The sequence below is a fragment of the Symsagittifera roscoffensis genome, chromosome 7, assembly GCF_963678635.1.
Source record: "Symsagittifera roscoffensis chromosome 7, txSymRosc1.1, whole genome shotgun sequence".
Lineage (NCBI taxonomy): Eukaryota > Metazoa > Xenacoelomorpha > Acoela > Convolutidae > Symsagittifera > Symsagittifera roscoffensis.
The window spans coordinates 31,478,049-31,503,683 of NC_087068.1; the positions used below are offsets into that span (position 1 = coordinate 31,478,049).

Here is a 25,635-nt window from a genome sequence, read left to right on the forward strand (position 1 = left end):
TCAATAGGTACACGCGAGACAACAACAGACACTGGAATTTGGTCAACTAAAACAAAAGAGACAACAGTAGCCACTGGAACTGGGTCAAAAGATACACGGGAGAAGACAACAGATACTGGAACTGGGTCAATTAAAACGGAAGACACAACAGCAGCCACCGGAACTGGGTCACTTGATGCACAGGAGACGACAACAGAAACTGGAATTGGTTCAATTGATACGCAAGAGACGACAACAGAAACTGGAACTGGGTCAATTGATACACGGGAGACGACAACAGACACTGGAACTGCATCAATTAAAACGGAAGAGACAACAGCAGCCACTGGAACTGGGTCAACTGATGCACAGAAGACGACAACAGATACTAGAACTGGGTCTCTTGAAACGCTAGAGACTAGAACTGGTACTGGAACTGGGTCAATTGACACCCAAGATACGACAACAGACACCGAATCTGCGCAGAAAACAACAACAGACACCGGAGTTGGGTCAATAGATACACAGGAGACAACAGGCACTGGAACTCGGTCAATTGGTACGCAAGAGACGACAACAGGTACTGGAACTGGGCCAAGCGATACACAGGAGACGACAGCAGATACTGGAATTGGGTCAATTGGTACGCAGAAGACAACAACAGACACTGAAGTTGGGTCAATAGATACACAGGAGACAACAGCAGGCACTGCAACTGGGTCAGTTCGTACGCAAGAGACGACAGCAGATACTGGCACTGGATCAATTGGTACGGAAGAGGCGACAATAGGTACTGGAACTGGGTCAACTGATACAGACGAGAAGATAACCGACAACGGAACCTGGTCAATTGATACAGAAAAGACGACAACAGACTTTGGAACTGCGTCAATTGATACGCACGAGACGACAGCAAATACTGCAACTGGGTCAATTGATACGCAAGAGACAACAACAGGGGCTGGAACAGGATCAAAAGATACACTGGAGACGACAACAGACACTAGAACTACGTCAAAAAAAAGGGAAGAGACAACAGCAGGCACTGGAACTGGGTCAATTGATACACAGGAGACGACAACAGATTTTAGAACTGGGTCAATTGAAACGCTAGAGACAACAGCAGCCACCGTAACTGGGTCAATTGATGCAGAGGAGACGACAACAGAAACTGGAAATGGGCCAATTGATACGCAAGAGAAGACAACAGGGACTGGAACAGGATCGAAAAATACACGAGAGACGACAACAGACACTAGAACTGCGTCAATTAAAACGGAAGAGACAACAGTAGCCACTGGAACTGGTTCAATTGATACACAGAAGACGACAACAGATACTAGAACTGGGTCAATTGAAACGCTAGAGACTGGAACTGGTACTGGAAAAAATTATGGAACTGGTTCAATTGATACCCAAGATACGACAACAGACACCAAGTCTGGGTCAATTGGTACGCAGAAGACAACAACAGACACCGGAGTTGGGTCAATAGATACACAGGAGGCAACATCAGGCACTGGAATTGGGTCAATTAGTACGCAAGAGACGACAACAGGTACTGGATCTAGGTCAATTGATACGCAAGAAACAACAACAGGCACTGGAACTGGGTCAATTGCTACACAGGAGAAGACAGTAGATATTGTAACTGGGTCAATTGAAACGCAAGAGGCGACAACAGGTACTGGAACTGTGTCAATTGCTACACAGGAGACGACAGTAGATATTGGAACTGGGTCAATTGAAACGCAAGAGGCGACAACAGTGACTGAAATTTGGTCAAATAAAACAGAAGAGACAACAGGAGCCACTGGAACTGGGTCAAAAGATACACAGGAGACGACAACAGATACTGGAACTGGGTCAATTAAAACGGAAGAGGCCACAATAGGTACTGGAACTGGTTCAACTTATACAGACGAGAAGATAACCGACACTGGAACCTGGTCAATTGATACAGAAAAGATGACAACAGACTTTGGAACGGGGTCAATTGATAAGCAGGAGACGACAGCAGATACTGCAACTGGGCCAATTGATACGCAAGAGATAACAAGAGGGGCTGGAACAGGATCAAAAAATACACCGGAGACGACAACAGACACTGGAACTGCGTCAATTAAAAAGGAAGAGACAACAGCAGCCACTGGGTCAATTGAAACACAGGGGACAACAACAGATACTAGAACTTGGTCAATTGAAACGCTAGAGACTGGAACTGGTACTAGAGCAGGTAATGGAACTGGGTCAATTGATACCCAAAGTACGACAACAAACACCGCATCGGGGTCAATTGGTACGCAGAAGACAACAACAGACAAAGGAGTTGGGTCAAAAGATACACAGGAGACAACAGCAGGCATTGGAACTGGGTCAATTGGTATGGAAGAGACTACTTCAGGGGTAGGAACAGGATCAATATATACAAGCGAGTCGTCAACAGACACTAGAATTTGGTCAACTAAAACAGAAGAGACAACAGGAGCAATTGGAAATGGGTCAAAAGATACACGAGAGACGACAACGGACACTGGAACTGGGTCAATTAAAACGGAAGAGGCGACAATAGGTACTGGTACTGGGTCAATCGATACCCAAGAGACAACAACAGGGGCTGGAACAGGATCAAAAGATACACGGGAGACGACAACAGACACTGGAACTGGGTCAATTGATACGCAGGAGGCGACAGCAGATACTGCAAATGGGACAATTGATACGCAAGAGACAACAACAGAGGCTGGAACAGGATCAAAAGATACGCCGGAGACGACAACAGACAGTGGAACTGGGTCAATTGAAACGCTGGAGACTGAAACTGGTACTGGAATAGGTACTGGAACTGGGTCAATTGATGCTCAAAATACGACAACAGACACCGATTCTGGGTCAATAAGTACGCAGAAGACAACAACAGACACCGGAGTTGGGCCAATAGATACACAGGAGACAACAACAGACACTGGAACTGGGTCAATTAAAACGGAAGAGACAACAGCAGCCACCGTGACTGGGTCAATTGATGCACAGGAGACGACAACAGAAACTGGAAATGGGTCAATTGATACGCAAGAGAAGACAACAAGGACTGGAACAGGATCAAAAAATACACGGGTGACGACAACAGACACTAGAACTGCGTCAATTAAAACGGAAGAGACAACAGTAGCCACTGGAACTGGTTCAATTGATACACAGAAGACGACAACAGATACTAGAACTGGGTCAATTGAAACGCTAGAGACTGGAACTGGTACTGGAAAAAGTACTGGAACTGGGTCAATTGATACCCAAGATACGACAACAGACACCAAGTCTGGACCAATTGGTACGCAGAAGACACCAACAGAGACCGGAGTTGGGTCAATAGATACACAGGAGACAACAGCAGGCACTGGAATTGGGTCAATTAGTACGCAAGAGACGACTGCAGATACTGGAACTGGGTCAATTGGCACGCAGAAGACAACAACAGACACCGGATTTGGGTCAACAGATACACAGGAGACAACAGCAGGCACTGAAACTGGGTCAATTGGTATGCAAGAGACGACAGCAGATACTGGAATTGGGTCAATTGGTACGGAAGAGACGACAACAGGGGCAGGAACAGGATCAATAGATACACGCGAGACGACAACATTGACTGAAATTTGGTCAAATAAAACAGAAGAGACAACAGGAGCCACTGGAACTGGGTCAAAAGATACACAGGAGACAACAACAGATACTGGAAATGGGTCAATTGATACGCAAGAGAAGACAACAGGGACTGGAACAGGATCGAAAAATACACGGGTGACGACAACAGACACTAGAACTGCGTCAATTAAAACGGAAGAGACAACAGTAGCCACTGGAACTGGTTCAATTGATACACAGAAGACGACAACAGATACTAGAACTGGGTCAATTGAAACGCTAGAGACTGGAACTGGTACTGGAAAAAGTACTGGAACTGGGTCAATTGATACCCAAGATACGACAACAGACACCAAGTCTGGACCAATTGGTACGCAGAAGACACCAACAGAGACCGGAGTTGGGTCAATAGATACACAGGAGACAACAGCAGGCACTGGAATTGGGTCAATTAGTACGCAAGAGACGACTGCAGATACTGGAACTGGGTCAATTGGCGCGCAGAAGACAACAACAGACACCGGATTTGGGTCAACAGATACACAGGAGACAACAGCAGGCACTGAAACTGGGTCAATTGGTATGCAAGAGACGACAGCAGATACTGGAATTGGGTCAATTGGTACGGAAGAGACGACAACAGGGGCAGGAACAGGATCAATAGATACACGCGAGACGACAACAGTGACTGAAATTTGGTCAAATAAAACAGAAGAGACAACAGGAGCCACTGGAACTGGGTCAAAAGATACACAGGAGACAACAACAGATACTGGAACTGGGTCAATTAAAACGGAAGAGGCCACAATAGACACTGGAACTGGTTCAACTTATACAGACGAGAAGATAACCGACACTGGAACCTGGTCAATTGATACAGAAAAGACGACAACAGACTTTGGAACTGGGTCAATTGATAAGCAGGAGACGACAGCAGATACTGCAACTGGGTCAATTGATACGCAAGAGATAACAACAGGGGCTGGAACAGGATCAAAAGATACACTGGAGACGACAACAGACACTGGAACTGCGTCAATTAAAAGGGAAGAGACAACAGCAGCCACTGGAACTGGGTCAATTGAAAAACAGGAGACAACAACAGATACTAAAACTTGGTCAATTGAAACGCTAGAGACTGGAACTGGTACTAGAACAGGTAATGGAACTGGGTCAATTGATACCCAAAGTACGACAACAGACACCGCATCTGGGTCAATTGGTACGCAGAAGACAACAACAGACAAAGGAGTTGGATCAATAGATACACAGGAGACAACAACAGGCACTAGAACTGGGTCAATTGGTACGCATGAGATGACAGCAGATACTGGAACTGGGTCAACTGGTACGGAGGAGACGACATCAGGGGCAGGAACAGGATCAATAGATACACGCGAGACGACAACAGACACTGGAACTTGGTCAACTAAAACAGAAGAGACATCAGGAGCCACTAGAACTGGGTCAAAAGATACACGGGAGACGACAACAGACACTGGAACTGGGTCAGTTAAAACGGAAAAGGCAACAATAGGTACCGGAACTGGTTCAATTGATACAGACGAGACGATAACCGACACCGGAACCTGGTCAATTGATACAGAAAAGTTGACAACAGACTTTGGAACTGGGTCAATTGATACGCAGGAGGCGACAGCAGATACTGCAAATGGGCCAATTGATACGCAAGAGACAACAACAGAGGCTGGAACAGGATCAAAAGATACGCCGGAGACGACAACAGACAGTGGAACTGGGTCAATTGAAACGCTGGAGACTGAAACTGGTACTGGAAGAGGTACTGGAACTGTGTCAATTGATGCCCAAAACACGACAACAGACAACGAATCTGGGTCAATTGGTACGCAGAAGACAACAACAGACATCGGAGTTGGGTCAATAGATACTCAGGAGACAACAGCAGGCACTGGAACTGGTTCAATTGGTACGCAGGAGACGACAGCAGATACTGCAACTGGGTCAATTGATACGCAGGAGACAACAACAGGGGCTGGAACAGGATCAAAAAGTACACACGAGGAGACAACAGACACTGGATCTTGGTCAACTAAAACAGAAGAGATAACAGTAGCCACTGGAACTGTGTCAAAAGATACACGAGAGACGACAACAGACACTGGAACTGGTTCAATTAAAAGGGAAGAGACAAAAGCAGCCATCGGAACTGGGTCAATTGATGCAGAAGAGACGACAACAGAAACTGAAACTGGGTCAATTGATACGCAAGAGGCGACAACAGGGACTGGAACAGGATCAAAAAATACACGGGAGACGACAACAGACACTGGAACTGCATCAATTAAAACGGAAGAGACAACAGCAGCCACTGGAACTGAGTCATTTGGTACACAGGAGACGACAACAGATACGAGAGCTGGGTCAATTGAAACGCTAGAGACTGGAATTGGTTCTGGAACAGGTACTGGAACTGGGTCAATTGATGCCCAAAATACGACAACAGGCACCGAACCTGGGTCAATTGGTACGCAGAAGACAACAACAGACACCGGAATTGGGTCAATAGATACACATGAGACAACAGCAGGCAGTGGAACTGGGTCAATTGATACGCAAGAGACGACAAAAAGTACTGAAACTGGGTCAATTGATAGGGAAGAGTCGACAACAGGGGCTGGAACAGGATCAAAAAATACACGGGAGACGACAACAGACACTGGAATTTGGTCAGCTAAAACAGAAGAGACAACAGTAGCCACTGGAACTGGGTCAAAAGATACACGGGAGACGACAACAGACACTGGAACTGGTTCAATTAAAACGGAAGAGACAACAGCAGCCATCGGAACTGGGTCAACTGATGCACAGGAGACGACAACAGAAACTGAAAATGGGTCAATTGATACGCAAGAGACGACAACAGGGACTGGAACAGGATCGAAAAATACACGGAAGACGACAAAAGACACTGGAACTGCATCAATTAAAATGGAAGAGACAACAGCAGCCACTGGAACTGGGTCAATTGATACACAGAAGACGACAACAGATACTAGAAATGGGTCAATTGAAACGCTAGAGACTGGAACTGGTACTGGAAAACGTACTGAAACTGGGTCAATTGATACCCAAGTTACGACAACAGACACCGAATATGGGTCATTTGGTACGCAGAAGACAACAACAGGTACCGGAATTGGGTCAATAGATACACATGAGACAACAGCAGGCACTGGAACTGGGTCAATTGATACGCAAGAGACGACAAGTGATGGAACTGGGTCAATTGATAGGGAAGAGACGACAACGGGTACTGGAACTGGAACAATCGATACACAGGAGACGACAGCAGATACTGGAACTGAGTCATTTGGTACACAGAAAATAAGAACAGACACCGGAGTTGGGTCAATAGATACACAAGAGACAACAGCAGGCACTGGAACTGGGTCAATTGGTATGAAAGAGACGACAGCAGATACTGGAATTGAGTCAATTGACACGCAAGAGGCAACAACAGGGGCTGGAACAGTATCAAAAGTTACACGCGAGACGACAACAGATACTGGAATTTGGTCAACTAAAACAGAAGAGAGAACAGGAGCCACTGGAACTGGGTCAAAAGATACATGGGAGACGACAACAGACATTGGAACTGGGCCAATTAAAACGGAAGAGGCGACAATAGGTACTGGAACTGGGTCAACTGATACAGACTTTGGAACTGGGTTAATTGATACGATGGAGACGACTGCAGATATTGCAACTGCGTCAATTGATACGCAAGAGACAACAACAGGGGCTGGAGCAGGATCAAAAGATACACGGGGGACGACAGCAGACAGTGGAACTGGGTCAATTGAAACGCTAGAGACTGAAACTGGTACTGGAACAGGTACTGGAACTGGGTCAATTGATGCCCAAAATACGACATTAGACACCGAATCTTGGTCAATTGGTACGCAAAAGACAACAACAGACACTGGAGTTGGATCAAAAGATACACAGGAGACAACAGCAGGCACTGGAACTCGGCCAATTGGTACACAGGATACGACAGCAGATACTGCAACTGGGTCAATTGATACGCATGAGACGACAACAGGGACTGGAGCAGGATCGAAAAATACACGGGAGACGACAACAGACACTGGAACTACGTCAATTAAAACGGAAGAGACAACAGCAGCCACTGGAAATGAGTCAATTGATACACAGCAGACGACAATAGATACTAGAACTGGGTCAATTGAAACGCAGGAGACTGGAACCGGTACTGGAACAGGTACTGGAACTCGGTCAATTGATACCCAAGATACGACAACAGACACCGAATCTGGGTCAACTGGTACGCAGAAGACATCAACAGGTACCGAAATTGGGTCAATAGATACACAGGAGACATCAGCAGCCACTGGAACTCTGTCAGTTAATACACAGAAGACAACAGTAGCCATTGGAACTGGGTCAATTGAAGCACAGGAGACGACAACAGGTATTGGAACTGGGTCAATCGTTACAAAGGAGACGACAACAGACACTGGAACTGGGTCAATTAACACCAAAGAGACAACAGCAGCCATTGGAACTCTGCCAGTTAATACACAGAAGACAACAGTAGACATTGGAACTGGGTCAATTGAAGCACAGGAGACGACAGCAGACACTGGAATTTGGTCAACTAAAACAGAAGAGACAACAGTAGCCACTGGAACTGTGTCAAAAGATACACGGGAGATGACAACAGACACTGGAACTGGTTCAATTAAAACGGAAGGGACAACAGCAGCCATCGGGACTGGTTCAATTGATGCACAGGAGACGACAACAGAAACTGAAACTGGGTCAATTGATACGCAAGAGACGACAACAGGGAATGGAGCAGGATCAAAAAATACACGGGAGACGACAACAGACACTGGAACTACGTCAATTAAAACGGAAGAGACAACAGCAGCAACTGGAAATGAGTCAATTGATACACAGCAGACGACAATAGATACTAGAACTGGGTCAATTGAAACGCAGGAGACTGGAACCGGTACTGGAACAGGTACTGGAACTCGGTCAATTGATACCCAAGATACGACAACAGACACCGAATCTGGGTCAATTGGTACGCAGAAGACATCAACAGGTACCGAAATTGGGTCAAAAGATACACAGGAGACATCAGCAGCCACTGGAACTCTGTCAGTTAATACACAGAAGACAACAGTAGCCATTGGAACTGGGTCAATTGAAGCACAGGAGACGACAACAGGTATTGGAACTGGGTCAATCGTTACAAAGGAGACGACAACAGACACTGGAACTGGGCCAATTAACACCAAAGAGACAACAGCAGCCATTGGAACGGGGTCAGTTGACACACAGGAGACGATAACAGGTATTGGACCTGGGTCAATCGATACAAAGGAGACGACAAAAGACACTGGAACTGGGTCAATTAAGACGGAAGAGACAACAGCAGCCACTGAAACTGGGTCAATTGATACACAGCAGACGACAAGAGGCACTGGAACTGGGAAAATTAAAACGGAAGAGACAACAGCAGCCACTGCAACTGGGTCAGTTGATACACAGCCAACGACAAAAGATACTAGAACTGGGTCAATTGAAACGCAGGAGACGGCAACAGACACTGGAACTGGATCAATTGATACACAGGAGGCAAAAACAGACACTGGAACTTGGTCAATTAACACCGAAGAGACAACAGCAGACATTGGAACGGGGTCAGTTGACACACAGGAGACGACAACAGATACTGGAACTGGGTCAAAAGATACACAGGAGACGACAAAAGACATTGGAACTGGGTCAATTAATACGGAAGAGACAACAGTAGCCACTGGCACTGGGTCAGTTGATACAGAGGAGACAACAGCAACCACTGGAAATGAGTCAATTGATACACAGCAGACGACAATAGATACTAGAACTGGGTCAATTGAAACGCAGGAGACTGGAACCGGTACTGGAACAGGTACTGGAACTCGGTCAATTGATACCCAAGATACGACAACAGACACCGAATCTGGGTCAATTGGTACGCAGAAGACATCAACAGGTACCGAAATTGGGTCAATAGATACACAGGAGACAACAGCAGCCACTGGAACTCTGTCAGTTAATACACAGAAGACAACAGTAGCCATTGGAACTGGGTCAATTGAAGCACAGGAGACGACAACAGGTATTAGAACTGGGTCAATCGTTACAAAGGAGACGACAACAGACACTGGAACTGGGTCAATTAACACCGAAGAGACAACAGCAGCCATTGGAACGGGGTCAGTTGACACACAGGAGACGATAACAGGTATTGGACCTGGGTCAATCGATACAAAGGAGACGACAAAAGACACTGGAACTGGGTCAATTAAGACGGAAGAGACAACAGCAGCCACTGAAACTGGGTCAATTGATACACAGCAGACGACAAGAGGCACTGGAACTGGGAAAATTAAAACGGAAGAGACAACAGCAGCCACTGCAACTGGGTCAGTTGATAAACAGCCGACGACAAAAGATACTAGAACTGGGTCAATTGAAACGCAGGAGACGGCAACAGACACTGGAACTGGATCAATTGATACACAGGAGGCAAAAACAGACACTGGAACTTGGTCAATTAACACCGAAGAGACAACAGCAGACATTGGAACGGGGTCAGTTGACACACAGGAGACGACAACAGATACTGGAACTGGGTCAAAAGATACACAGGAGACGACAAAAGACATTGGAACTGGGTCAATTAATACGGGAGAGACAACAGTAGCCACTGGCACTGGGTCAGTTGATACAAAGGAGACAGCAGCAGACACTGGAACTGGATCAGTTGATACAGACCAGACGACAACCGACATTGGAACCTGGACAATTGATACGGAAAATACGACAACATTCTTTGGAGATGGGTCAATTTCTACACATGAGAAGACAACAGATGCTGGAGTTGGGTCAAAAGATACACGGGAGACGACAACAGACATTGGAACTGAGTCAATTATTACGGAAGAGACAACAGCAGCCACTGGAACTGGGTCAGTTGATACACAGGAGACAGCAGCAGACACTGGAACTGGATCAGTTGATACACAGGAGGCAAAAACAGACACTGGAACTTGGTCAATTAACACCGAAGAGACAACAGCAGCCATTGGAACGGGGTCAGTTGACACACAGAAGACGACAACAGGTATTGGAACTGGGTCAAAAGATACACAGGAGACGACATCAGACATTGGAACTGGGTCAATTAATAAGGAAGAGACAACAGCAGCCACTGGAACTGGGTCAGTTGACACACAGGAGACGACAACAGACACTGGAACTGGATCAATTGATACACAGGAGGCAAAAACAGACACTGGAACTTGGTCAATTAACACCGAAGAGACAACATCAGCCATTGGAACGGGGTCAGTTGACACACAGGAGACGACAACAGATACTGGAACTGGGTCAAAAGATACACAGGAGACGACAAAAGACATTGGAACTGGGTCATTTAATACGGGAGAGACAACAGTAGCCACTGGCACTGGGTCAGCTGATACAAAGGAGACAGCAGCAGACACTGGAACTGGATCAGTTGATACAGACCAGACGACAACCGACATTGGAACCTGGACAATTGATACGGAAAATACGACAACATTCTTTGGAGATGGGTCAATTTCTACACATGAGAAGACAACAGATGCTGGAGTTGGGTCAAAAGATACACGGGAGACGACAACAGACATTGGAACTGGGTCAATTATTACGGAAGAGACAACAGCAGCCACTGGAACTGGGTCAGTTGATACACAGGAGACAGCAGCAGACACTGGAACTGGATCAGTTGATACACAGGAGGCAAAAACAGACACTGGAACTTGGTCAATTAACACCGAAGAGACAACAGCAGCCATTGGAACGGGGTCAGTTGACACACAGGAGACGACAACAGATACTGGAACTGGGTCAAAAGATACACAGGAGACGACAAAAGACATTGGAACTGGGTCAATTAATACGGGAGAGACAACAGTAGCCACTGGCACTGGGTCAGTTGATACAAAGGAGACAGCAGCAGACACTGGAACTGGATCAGTTGATACAGACCAGACGACAACCGACATTGGAACCTGGACAATTGATACGGAAAATACGACAACATTCTTTGGAGACGGGTCAATTTCTACACATGAGAAGACAACAGATGCTGGAGTTGGGTCAAAAGATACACGGGAGACGACAACAGACATTGGAACTGGGTCAATTATTACGGAAGAGACAGCAGCAGCCACTGGAACTGGGTCAGTTGATACACAGGAGACAGCAGCAGACACTGGAACTGGATCGGTTGATACACAGGAGGCAAAAACAGACACTGGAACTTGGTCAATTAACACCGAAGAGACAGCAGCAGCCATTCGAACGGGGTCAGTTGACACACAGAAGACGACAACAGGTATTGGAACTGGGTCAAAAGATACACAGGAGACGACAACAGACATTGGAACTTGGTCAATTAACACCGAAGAGACAACAGCAGCCATTGGAACGGGGTCAGTTGACACACAGGAGACGACAACAGATACTGGAACTGGGTCAAAAGATACACAGGAGACGACAACAGACATTGGAACTGGGTCAAATAATACGGAAGAGACAACAATAGCCACTGGAACTGGGTCAGTTGATACAGAGGAGACAGCAGCAGACACTGGAACTGGATCAGTTGATACAGACCAGACGACAACCGACATTGGAACCTTGTCAATTGATACAGAAAAGACGACAACATACATTGAAACTGGGTCAATTGAAACGCAAGAGACAGCAGCAGACACTGGAACTGGATCAGTTGATACAGACGAGACGACAACCGACATTGGAACCTGGTCATTTGATACGGAAAAGACGACAACATACTTTGGAACTGGGTCAATTGAAACGCAAGCGTCGACAATAGGTACTGTAACTGGGTCAATTGATACACAGGAGACAGCAGCTGACACTGGAACTGGATCAGTTGATACAGACGAGACGACAACCGACATTGGAACCTGGTCAATTGATACGGAAAAGACGACAGCATACTTTGGAACTGGGTCAATTGAAACGCAAGCGTCGACAATAGGTACTGTAACTGGGTCAATTGATACACAAGAGACAGCAGCAGACACTGGAACTGGATCAGTTGATACAGACGAGACGACAACCGACATTGGAACCTGGTCAATTGATACAGAAAAGACGACAACATACTTTGGAACTGGGTCAATTGAAACGCAAGAGACGACAACAGATACTGAAACTGGGTCAATTGATACACAAGAGACAGCAGCAGGCACTGGAACTGGGTCAAACGATACACGGGAGACGACAACAGACACTGGAACTGGGTCAATTATTTCGAAAGAGACAACAGCAGCCACTCGAACTGGGTCAATTGATGCACAGGAGACGGCAACAGATACTGGAACTGGGTCAATTGAAACGCAAGCGTCGACAATAGGTACTGTAACTGGGTCAATTGATACGCAAGAGACAACAACAGGCACTGGAACTGGCTCAATTGCTACACATGAGAAGACAACAGATACTGGAATTGGGTCAAAATGTACACGGGAGACGACAACAGATACTGTAACTGGGTCATTTACTACGGAAGAGACATTAGCAGCCACTGGAACTGGGTCAATTGATGCACAGGAGACGGCAACAGATACTGGAACTTGGTCAATTGAAACGCGAGCGTCGACAACAGGTACCGGTACTGGGTCAAATGAAACAAAGGAGACGGCAATAGACACTGGAACTGGATCAATTGATACACAGGAGACAAAAACAGACACTGGAACTGGGTCAATTAATACGGATAAGACTACAACATACTTTGGAACTGGGTCACCTGATACGCAAGAGACAATAACAGGCACTGGAACTAGGACAATTGCTACACAGGAGACGACAATAGACACTGGAACTGGTTCAATTAAAACGGAAGAGACAACAGCAGCCATCGGAACTGGGTCAATTGATACCCAAGATACGACAACAGACACCGAATCTGGGTCAATCAAAACGCAACAGACACCAAAAGGTACTGGAACTGAGTCAATTGCTACACAGGAGACGACAGCAGATATTGGAACTGGGTCAGAAGAGACGACAACCGACACTGAAACCTGGTTAGCTGATACGGAAAAAACAACAACAGACGTTGGAACTGGGTCAATTGATTTGCAAGAGACAACGACAGGCACTGGAACTGTGTCAATTGCTACACAGGAGAAGACAGTAGATATTGGAACTGGGTCAATTGAAACACAAGAGGCGACAACAGGTACTGGAACTGTGTCAATTGCTACACAGGAGACGACAGTAGATATTGGAACTGGGTCAATTGAAACGCAAGAGGCGACAACAGGTACTGGAACTGTGTCAATTGCTACACAGGAGACGACAACAGGTACTGGATCTAGGTCAATTGATACGCAAGAAACAACAACAGGCACTGGAACTGGGTCAATTGCTACACAGGAGACAACAATAGATTTTGGAACTGGGTCAATTGATTTGCAAGAGACAACGACAGGCACTGTAACTGTCTCAATTGATACACAGGAGACGACAACAGATAATGGAACTGGGTCAATTGAAACGCAAGAGACGACAACAGGTACTGGATCTAGGTCAATTGATACGCAAGAAACAACAACAGGCACTGGAACTGGGTCAATTGCTACACAGGAGACAACAATAGATATTGGAACTGGGTCAATTGAAACGCAAGAGACAACAACAGGCACTGGAACTGGGTCATTTGCTACACAGGAGAAGACAGTAGATATTGGAACTGGGTCAATTGAAACGCAAGAGGCGACAACAGGTACTGGAACTGTGTCAATTGCTACACAGGAGACGACAACAGATATTGAAACTGGTTCAATTGAATCGCAAGAGACGACAACCGACACTGAAACCTGGTCAATTGATACGGAAAAGACGACAACAGACGTTGGAACTGGGTCACTTGATTTCCAAGAGACAACAAAAGGCACTGGAACTGGGTCAATTGATACACAGGAGACGACATCAGATAATGGAACTGGGTCAATTGAAACGCAAGAGACGAAAACAAGTACTGGAACTGGGTCAATTGATACGCAAGAAACAACAAGAGGCAGTGGAACTGGGTCAATTGCTACACAGGAGACGACAATAGATATTGGGACTGCGTCAATTGAAACGCAAGAGACAACAACAGGCACTGGAACTGGGTCAATTGCTGCACAGGAGACGACAAGAGATATTGGAATTGGGTCAATTGAAACGCAAGAGACGACAACAGGTACTGGAACTAGGTCAGCTGCTACACAGAATACGACAACAGATATTGGAACTGGTTCAATTGAGTCGCAGGAGACGACAACCGACACTGAAACCTGGTCAATTGATACGAAAAAGACGACAACAGACGTTGGAACTGGGTCAATTGATCTTCAAGAGACATCAACAGGCACCGGAACTGGTTCAATTGATACACAGAAGACAACAGCAGACACTGGATTTGAATCAGCTGATACAGACGAGACGACAACTGACATTGGAACCTGGTCAATTGATACAGAAAAGACGACAACGTTTTTTGGAGCTGCGACGTTTGATACGGAAAATATGACAACCTACTCTGGAACTGGCCCAATTGATACGCAAGAGACAACAACAGGCACTGGTACTGAGTCAATTGCTACACAGGAGACGTCAAAATTTATTGGAACTGGGTCAGTTGAAACGCAAGAGATACCAGAAGAAACTGGAGCTGAGTCAATCGAAACGCAGTGGACAACAACAGATACTGGAACTGGGTCAAATAATACGCAGGATAAGACCAAAGAAACTGGAACTGCGTCAGTCGAAACGCATAAAACAGCGACAAACACAGAAACTGGTTCAGTTGATACGCAAGAGACGACAAAAGTCACTGGAAGTCTGCCAATTGATACACAAGAGACGACAACAAACACTGAAACTGGGTTAATTCAGGATACGACCAGAGACACTAGAACTGTGTCAATTGATACACAGGAGAGGACAACAAACACTAGAACTGGGTCAATTGATAAGCAGGATACAACCACAGACACTAGAACTGGGTCAATGGACACGCAGGAGACGACAACAAACACTGAATTTGGGTCAATTGACACACAGGGGACGACAACAGACACTGGAACAGGGTCAATTGATAAGCAGGACACGACCACAGATACTGGAACCACGTCAACTGATACACATGAGACGACAACAGGTTCTGCAATTAGGTCAAGTGATACGCAAGAGACGACAGCAGACACTGGAACTGGGTCAATTGATCAGCAGGATATGACCACAGACACTGTAACAGACTCAATCAAAACGCAGAAGAAAACAACAGTCACTGGAACTGGCTCAATTGATGACCATGAGACGACAATAGTCACTGGAACTGGGCCAATTGATACGCAAAATAGAACAACAGACACCAGAATTTTTTCAAATGACACGCAGGAGACGACAGCAGACACTGAATTTGGGTCAATTGACACACAGGAGATGACAACAAACACTGGAACAGGGTCAATTGATACGCAGGAGACGCCAGCAGAAACTGGAATTGCGTCACTCATAAAGCAGAGCACAACAGCAGATGCTGGAACTGGACCAATTGATACGCAGGAGACGACAAAAGAAACTGGATCTGTGTCACTCATGACGCATAAGACAACAACAAACACTGGAACTGAGTCACTTCATACGCAAGAGAAGACATCAGAAACTGGAACTGAGTCAATTGATACGCAAGAGATGACAACAGGAACTGGAACAGGGTCAATTGATACCCAAGAGAAGACAACAGGAACTGAAACTGAGTCAATTGATACACAGGAGACCACAAAAGACATTGGAACTGCGTCAATTGATACGCAGGAGAGCACAACAGACATTGAAAATATGTCAACCGATACACATGAGAGCACAGTAGACACCACTGTATCTGGCTCAGTTGGACAGCAGGGGACTACTTCAAACTCTCAAATCGGGTCAGTAACGGACTCTGGTGATGGCCCAGGGAATACCGAAGATACCACAGCGCGTTCTGAAACTGGGTCAAGCGATACGCAGGGTACCACATCTGTTTCTGCAATTGGGTCAGAGGATACGCAGAAGACAGCGAAAGAAACTGAAATTGGTTCAACTGATATGCAGGAGAGGACAACAGACACTGGAAGTGGGTCACTTGATACACAAGAGACGACAACAGGAACTCGAACAGGGTCAATTGATAAACAAGAGACGACAACAGACACTAGAACTGGGCCAATTGATACGCAGGAGACGCCAGCAGAAACTGGAATTGCGTCACTCATAAAGCAGAGCACAACAGCAGACGCTGGAACTGGACCAATTGATACGCAGGAGACGACAAAAGAAACTGGATCTGTGTCACTCATGACGCATAAGACAACAACAAACACTGGAACTGAGTCAGTTCATACGCAAGAGAAGACATCAGAAACTGGAACTGAGTCAATTGATACGCAAGAGATGACAACAGGAACTGGAACAGGGTCAATTGATACCCAAGAGAAGACAACAGGAATTGAAACTGAGTCATTTGATACACAGGAGACCACAAAAGACATTGGAACTGCGTCAATTGATACGCAGGAGAGCACAACAGACATTGAAAATATGTCAACCGATACACATGAGAGCACAGTAGACACCACTGTATCTGGCTCAGTTGGACAGCAGGGGACTACTTCAAACTCTCAAATCGGGTCAGTAACGGACTCTGGTGATGGCTCAGGGAATACCGAAGATACCACAGCGCGTTCTGAAACTGGGTCAAGCGATACGCAGGGTACCACATCTGTTTCTGCAATTGGGTCAGAGGATACGCAGAAGACAACGAAAGAAACTGAAATTGGTTCAACTGATATGCAGGAGAGGACAACAGACACTGGAAGTGGGTCACTTGATACGCAAGAGACGACAACAGGAACTCGAACAGGGTCAATTGATAAACAAGAGACGACAACAGACACTGGAACTGGGCCAATTGATACGCAGGAGACGCCAGCAGAAACTGGAATTGCGTCACTCATAAAGCAGAGCACAACAGCAGACGCTGGAACTGGACCAATTGATACGCAGGAGACGACAAAAGAAACTGGATCTGTGTCACTCATGACGCATAAGACAACAACAAACACTGGAACTGAGTCAGTTCATACGCAAGAGAAGACATCAGAAACTGGAACTGAGTCAATTGATACGCATGAGATGACAACAGGAACTGGAACAGGGTCAATTGATACCCAAGAGAAGACAACAGGAACTGAAACTGAGTCATTTGATACACAGGAGACCACAAAAGACATTGGAACTGCGTCAATTGATACGCAGGAGAGCACAACAGACATTGAAAATATGTCAACCGATACACATGAGAGCACAGTAGACACCACTGTATCTGGCTCAGTTGGACAGCAGGGGACTACTTCAAACTCTCAAATCGGGTCAGTAACGGACTCTGGTGATGGCCCAGGGAATACCGAAGATACCACAGCGCGTTCTGAAACTGGGTCAAGCGATACGCAGGGTACCACATCTGTTTCTGCAATTGGGTCAGAGGATACGCAGAAGACAACGAAAGAAACTGAAATTGGTTCAACTGATATGCAGGAGAGGACAACAGACACTGGAAGTGGGTCACTTGATACGCAAGAGACGACAACAGGAACTCGAACAGGGTCAATTGATAAACAAGAGACGACAACAGACACTAGAACTGGGCCAATTGATACGCAGGAGACGCCAGCAGAAACTGGAATTGCGTCACTCATAAAGCAGAGCACAACAGCAGACGCTGGAACTGGACCAATTGATACGCAGGAGACGACAAAAGAAACTGGATCTGTGTCACTCATGACGCATAAGACAACAACAAACACTGGAACTGAGTCAGTTCATACGCAAGAGAAGACATCAGAAACTGGAACTGAGTCAATTGATACGCAAGAGATGACAACAGGAACTGGAACCAGGTCTATTGATGAGCAAGAGGCGACAACAGACACTGGAACTGGGCCAATTGATACGCAGGAGACGCCACAAGAAACTGGAACTGCGTCAATCGAAACGCAGAGCACAACAGCAGACACTGGATCTCGGTCATTTGATACGCAGGAGGCGACAACAGACACTGTAACTGGGCAAATTGATACACAGGAGACGCAAGAAGAAACTGGAACCGCGTCAATCGAAACGCAGAGCACAACAGCAGACGCTGGAACTGGTTCAATTGATACGCACGAAACGACAAAAGAAGTTGGATCTGCGTCACTCATAACGCATAAGACAATAACAAACGTTGGAACTGATTCAATTCATACGCAAGAGAAGATGTCAGAAACTGGAACTGAGTCAATCGAAACGCATACGACAACAAAAAACACTGGAAATGGGTCAGTTGATACGCAAGAGATGACAACAGACACTGGATTTGGACCAACTGGTACGCTGGAGACTTCAGAAGAAACTGGAACTGAGTCAATCAAAACGCAGAGGACAACATCAGAAACTGCAACTCGTCCAACTAACACGCATACACAGGAGACGATAAAAGACACTGGAACAGAGTCAGTTAGTACGCAAAAGACAACAACAGACGCTACAATTGGTTCAATTAACACGTGGGAGACGACAAAAGGCACTTCAACTGGGTCAAATGTTACGCAGGAGACAACAGAAGAATTTGGGACTGAGTCAATTTATACACAAGAGTTGACACTAGGCACTGGAACTGTGTCAGTTGATACACAGGAGACGACAACAGAGACTGGAACTGAGTCAAATGAAACGCATAAGATAACAACAGACCGTGTAATTTGGTCAGTTAGTACGCAAAAGACAACAACAGACACTGGAACTGGTTCAATTAACACGTGGGAAACGACAAAAGACACTGCAACTGGGTCAGTTGATACACAGGAGACGACAATAGACACTGGAACTAGGACAACTGATACGCAAGAGATAACAGACGAAAATGGAACTGAGTCAATCAAAACGCATAGAACAACAACATATGCTGCAGCTGGTTCAGTTGATACGGAAGACACGACAACAGGCACTGGAAATGGGTCAATTGATATGCAAGAGACGACAACAGACACTGCAACTGTGTCAATTGATACACAGGAGACGACAACAGATACTGGAACTAAGTCGATAGAAACGCGGAAGACGACAACAGACACTGCAACTGGGTCAAATCGTACGCAGGAGACGCCAGAAGAAACTGGGACTGAGTCAATTGAAACGGTTAAGACAACAACAGACACTGGAATTGGGCCAATTGATACGCCTGAGGCGACAACAGACACTGGAACTGAGTCAATAGACACGCATAAGACAACAACAGACACTGTAACTTGGTCAGTTAGTACGCAAAAGACCATAACAGACACTGGGACTGAGTCAATTAAAACGCTTAAGACAACAACAGACACTGGAACTGAGTCAAATAAAACTCTTAAGACAACAACAGACACTGGGACTGTGTCAATTGAAACGCTTAAGACAACAACAGACACTGAGACTGAGTCAATTAAAACGCTTAAGACAACAACAGACACTGGAACTGAGTCAAATAAAACTCTTAAGACAACAACAGACACTGGGACTGAGTCAATTGAAACGCTTAAGACAACAACAGACACTGAGACTGAGTCAAGTAAAACTCTTAAGACAACAACAGACACTGGGACTGAGTCAATTGAAACGCTTAAGACAACAACAGACACTGGAACTGAGTCAAATAAAACTCTTAAGACAACAACAGACACTGGGACTGAGTCAATTGAAACGCTTAAGACAACAACAGACACTGAGACTGAGTCAAGTAAGACTCTTAAGACAACAACAGACACTGGGACTGAGTCAATTAAAACGCTTAAGACAACAACATACATTGGGACTGAGTCAATTGAAACGCTTAAGACAACAACAGACACTGGGACTGAGTCAATTGAAACGCTTAAGACAATAACAGACACTGGGACTGAGTCAATTAAAACGCTTAAGACAACAACAGACACTGGGACTGAGTCAATTAAAACGCTTAAGACAACAACAGACACTGGGACTGAGTCAATTGAAACGCTTAAGACAACAACAGGTTCTCGTACTCGATCGAAGGTCCCAGACGAAATGACAACGGGAGCGTATCCTGAGTCAACGGACATTCTAGATACGACTGTAGATTCCAGTCCGAAGATGACAAATACACAACAGACACCAACAAGCTCTTATGTTAAGAGGACAACTTCAAGCACTGAAATTGAGAGCACTTTGAAATATAATACGACATCGGAAACTAGTACTGGAACGGCGAATACCCAGATGACAACATCAGGCACTGTTATCGGAAGTGCCAAAACCGAAATTACAAACTCTGGCTTTCATACTGGCTCAACGGATAATCAATCCATAATAACTGGTTCTGACACTGGGTCTACGCTCACTCAAAGAATAACAACATTCCCTGGTACTGAATCAACAGATATTAAGTTGTCAACGACATTCTTCGGTACTGGATCCACGGAAACGCAAAGTTCCCCAACAACCTCTAGATCTGTGTCGATGGAAACACATGAGACGACAGCACATTTTGGTACTAGTTCAAAGGATGCGCAAAAAACGACAGCAAGTTCTGCTAATGAATCCAAGGACTCTCAAGAGACAACAACAATGTATGGGAATGGAACCACGGACACGCAAACTCCGACAATAAGTCGTAACTTTGGGTCTACAGACACGTATGAGACTGCAATAACCTCTATTGACGGGACAACTGACACGCTTAAGACAACATTAGACGACGGCAATGGAACGATGGACACGCAAGACACGTCAGTAGGATTTGGTACCAATATGACTTATACACAGCAGACCAAAACAGACTCTTATCGTAATGGGACAACTTCAAGTACTGAAATTGAGAGCACCATCAATCACAATACAACATCAGAAACTAGTACTGGAACGGAAAGAACTCAAATGACTGCATCAGCACCTGATATTGGGAGCACGACTTATCAACCATCAACATCAGGTACGACAGCAGTCACTGGCACTAGGTCAGCGGGTACGCTTGAGTGGAAAACAACCTCTAGCGGGGGGTCAACATACATGAATGAGACTGCCTCGGGTTCAAATACTGGGTCATCGAATACTCGTATGACAACAACTGTATCCGGTGTTGGGTCAACAAATACCCTCGAGTTGACAACAGTTTCTGGCACCGTTTCATCAAATTATCGAACAGCCACAACAACCATGACCACTGGATTGGCGGTTATGAATGAGACAACAGCAAGTTACGATACCGTTTCAACCAATAGGCAGAAAACAATTACATATTCTGATATTGGGTCAATTGGTACAACAGAGAATCCAACAAGTATTGAATCAACGAATACTCAAAAGACGACACCAGTATCTGGTACTAACACGGAAAATACTACAACTGGGGCAGGCACCAGGTCTCTGATTACTCAAAGGACGACAACAGGCTCGGGTAAAGGGTACTCGACAACCCACAGGACAAGCTCGGAGAGTGTTAATGAATCTATGAATACTGAATTTTCAATCTCAGGCTCTGGTACTGGAAGCTTGAGCATTACAAACACGACATCGGCTAACAATGACGGTAGCACTGTTATTCAAAGGACAACCTCAAGCGCGGCGGACATTCTGAGCAGCAGCAATCAGGTTACAAGATCAATATTTAGTACATTGCCGTCAAGTACTCAATTTAAAACACCCGGGGCTGATATTGGGAGCACATTTATTCAAGGGACGACATCAGGAACTGATACTGGGGGATCTCGCCAGTCCACGCCTGGAAGTGTTGAGTTGACCACAAATTCTCAAAGCAGAATATCAAGTTCTGGTACTGGGAGTACCGTGAATCAAAACACAACATCCGCTGTTGATACTGAAAAGACAACTTCGGGTATCCTTTACGGGAGTACAAGTAAACCGAATACGACCTCAGTCACTGATACTGCTTTCACGAACACTCAGAAGACAACGCCAGGAGTTATCACTAAGATCACGAGTACGCGAGCTACAACATCAAGCTCTGGTAGTGGGAGACCGAATACCGAGAGTGCGACATCAAGTACTGGCACAGGGAACACCGTCAATCAAAATACATCATCAAGTATAACCGGTCGAGAGACCACAAATTCTCAGAAGGAAATTTCGTTTACTAGGGGCACGATTACCAAACATACGGGTTCTGGTACAAGCACTATTACTCATGTTCCGACATCTACAACTTCTGTTTCAATACCCATGACACCATTTGAGCGCAAAATTTTGGAGCTGCATAACCGAAAACGCACACTTGCAGGGGTGGGAACTTACTCATGGGACGATCAATTAGAGAAACGTGCCAGAAAATGGTTGCCAACGATTTGCTCTTCGGTTAGTTTTATGAGCAACGACGCAACGCAAAACTGGTTCTTTTTACCTGGACTATCAGTCGGTAATCAGAGTAGAAATCATATAACTGAGCAGTTGTTTTTTGAGAACTACGATGAAGCCAAAACTACTTTCGAATTTGCCGACGATACAACTCGTGATATTGCTGGCTGCTACAACAGACAACAGCGGAAAAACAATACACTGATGTCCAAAGTGTATTTCATGCGAAATATATTTTTTAAACAGTTCTCCAAGTTAGGATGTGCTTATCATGAGTGTCCAAATAAGGCGCCTGTGATTGGGTGTCAATATCAAATCAACAAAACCGACAGTCAAATGTTCTCAAATTACAACTTTTTGAGAATGTGCGAAGCGGAACCGGACTGGAAAAGTTGCAATGTCGGTCTAAATAATCAGTGTGATAATGCATGGGCTAATCCAACACCACCCCCGTTGCATCCCTTTAGAAATACCATAACGGAACTGTTGAATGAGAAAAGACGTTTGGCAGGAGTTGGTCTCTACTTTTGGGACCTTGCAATGCAACAGTATGCTCAAAGTGTTCTAATGGCTGCATGCAATCAGACGTTCTACCAAAGCAACTACATGATCCTAAGCTACAAGACTCCTCAAGGTCAAGTTTTAGACATAGAGGACATGGTTAGATCGAGTTTCAACATGCAGTATGAAAAAGCAGTGAACACTTTTGAGTTTGAAGGAGATCGATCGAATGATATTTCAGGCTGTTTCAGTCCCCAAGAATTGACTACTCAAAGTGTAATCAGATCGATCGACTTCGTGCGAAATGTGTTTTTCTATTGCTTTCAAAAACTTGGCTGCGCCATGACCCAATGTCCGAAAGGCTCTCCCATAAGCCAAACTGACGTCTACGTCATGGCTTGCATGTTTGAGCCTTACGCCACTAGTGACCAGCTGTTTCATAACCAGAACTTTCTCCGGATGTGTTCGGCAGAACCTAACATGTGGCAAAGTTGTGACCCAGATTTGGACGCCAAGTGTCAAGCAGCATCTTGGTTACCCTGCATTCCAGGAGACGAATTGTGCGCATACAAGGTGCTGATGGAGCTTCTGAAGCAGTTTCCGTCTTCAACTACATTGGCTGTAAACGAGCCAGGGGCCAATCCAGATCACGTGACTGGTTCGGCACACCTGAAAAAAACTAATCGTGGCGCCATATTAGTATCTGTTATGGCCATCGCTATTTTCATTTGGCCACAGCAAAAAAGCAGTCTAAGGATGGAAATTGTTTTACGGTAATCATAACTCACAAACTTGTTACCATTGCTGATCAGAAAAGTGCGTTTAAAAAAGATCGCAAGTCATAAAAAATTGTGATACAGTCTCAACAAGGAATATCAGTTGAAAATGTATACTTGATGTGAATAAAAAAGGTTGATTTATACCTATATTCTGATATTTAATCTTGTGATTTAAAAGTGAGTGCGAAATTTTGTGAGATAAATTTAAATGTGATTCCAAATACTTTCAATGTCTAACACAACCGGGCCAAGATTGCGGTTTTTTTATCCAGATTATCGCCACTATGTTTGGTATTTTCAAACTATTGCGACCAAAATAGCTTATTTTTAGACTCCCGCAAACAAACTTTGATTTTCAAACATTTCACTTCAAACAGATGTGTCCGCGACTGGCGCTACACGAGAAAAATCTACGGTCGTTGCGTTTGTCAGAAATTAGCTGTAATTTGTGCGATAAAACGAGGCGCGTTTAGTTTTGAACTTTTGGTCAGGGGTTTGGTAAATTAGACGATGAGCAAATTGGACCGAGGCTCTTAAAAGGAAATAAAGCGTTTTTACAAAACCCCCATTGTGAGAAAATAGACGAAAGTAAGAGAGATTAAAAATGTTTGCAGACAAATTGCATGAGAAAAATAAAATTGTTTGCAGACAACAGTTAAATTTCGGGTTCAGTATTTAGACAACCGCGTATTCAGACACTGTATTAACCAATCAGAATCGAGGCAAGGAAGAAATGAATAATTAATAATCATTTATTTTGTAAATTTGCTTTCTCACCTCGATTCTGATTGGTTAATACAGTGTCTGAATACGCGTTTGTCTAAATACAGACCGCACTCGTAGCCAAAAATGCAAAATTTCAAAATAGTTCCATCAAAATCTCGAGGTAAACAAAATTTTATTACCGACGAAGGTTATAGATTTAAAAAAGACAACAAAACCAAAATTGGTTGTCATTATTGCTGTGTTATCTGCAATTGCTTCGGAAGATAGATGACAAATTTAGAAATTACAAATTGTGTTTCAAAAATCAGGCAACCACAGTCACAAAACCCGACATTATGTACAACGACGAAAAAAACTTTCGCCAAAAAATTCTGACCGAAATCTTAAAAGATCCGCAAAACTGGTGAAAATGATTTTCGACGAGCAAGTTAAACTGAATTCGGAAATCGAAAATCTACCGATCTAAGTATCACAA

At 45.0% G+C, this 25,635-nt stretch overlaps 2 protein-coding genes across 2 annotated transcripts in view; both read left to right on the forward strand.

The window, feature by feature from the left end:
* Window positions 1-25,635, forward strand: part of LOC134851138 (kinesin-like protein KIF6) — a 436,464-nt gene that overhangs the window by 75,944 nt on the left and 334,885 nt on the right. The window lies entirely within an intron of this gene.
* Window positions 20,872-24,623, forward strand: LOC134851990 (serine-rich adhesin for platelets-like). Its single transcript, XM_063868266.1, has one exon. The coding sequence runs from the start codon at window positions 20,872-20,874 to the stop codon at window positions 24,430-24,432; it is 3,561 nt and encodes a 1,186-aa protein (XP_063724336.1). The 3' UTR covers window positions 24,433-24,623.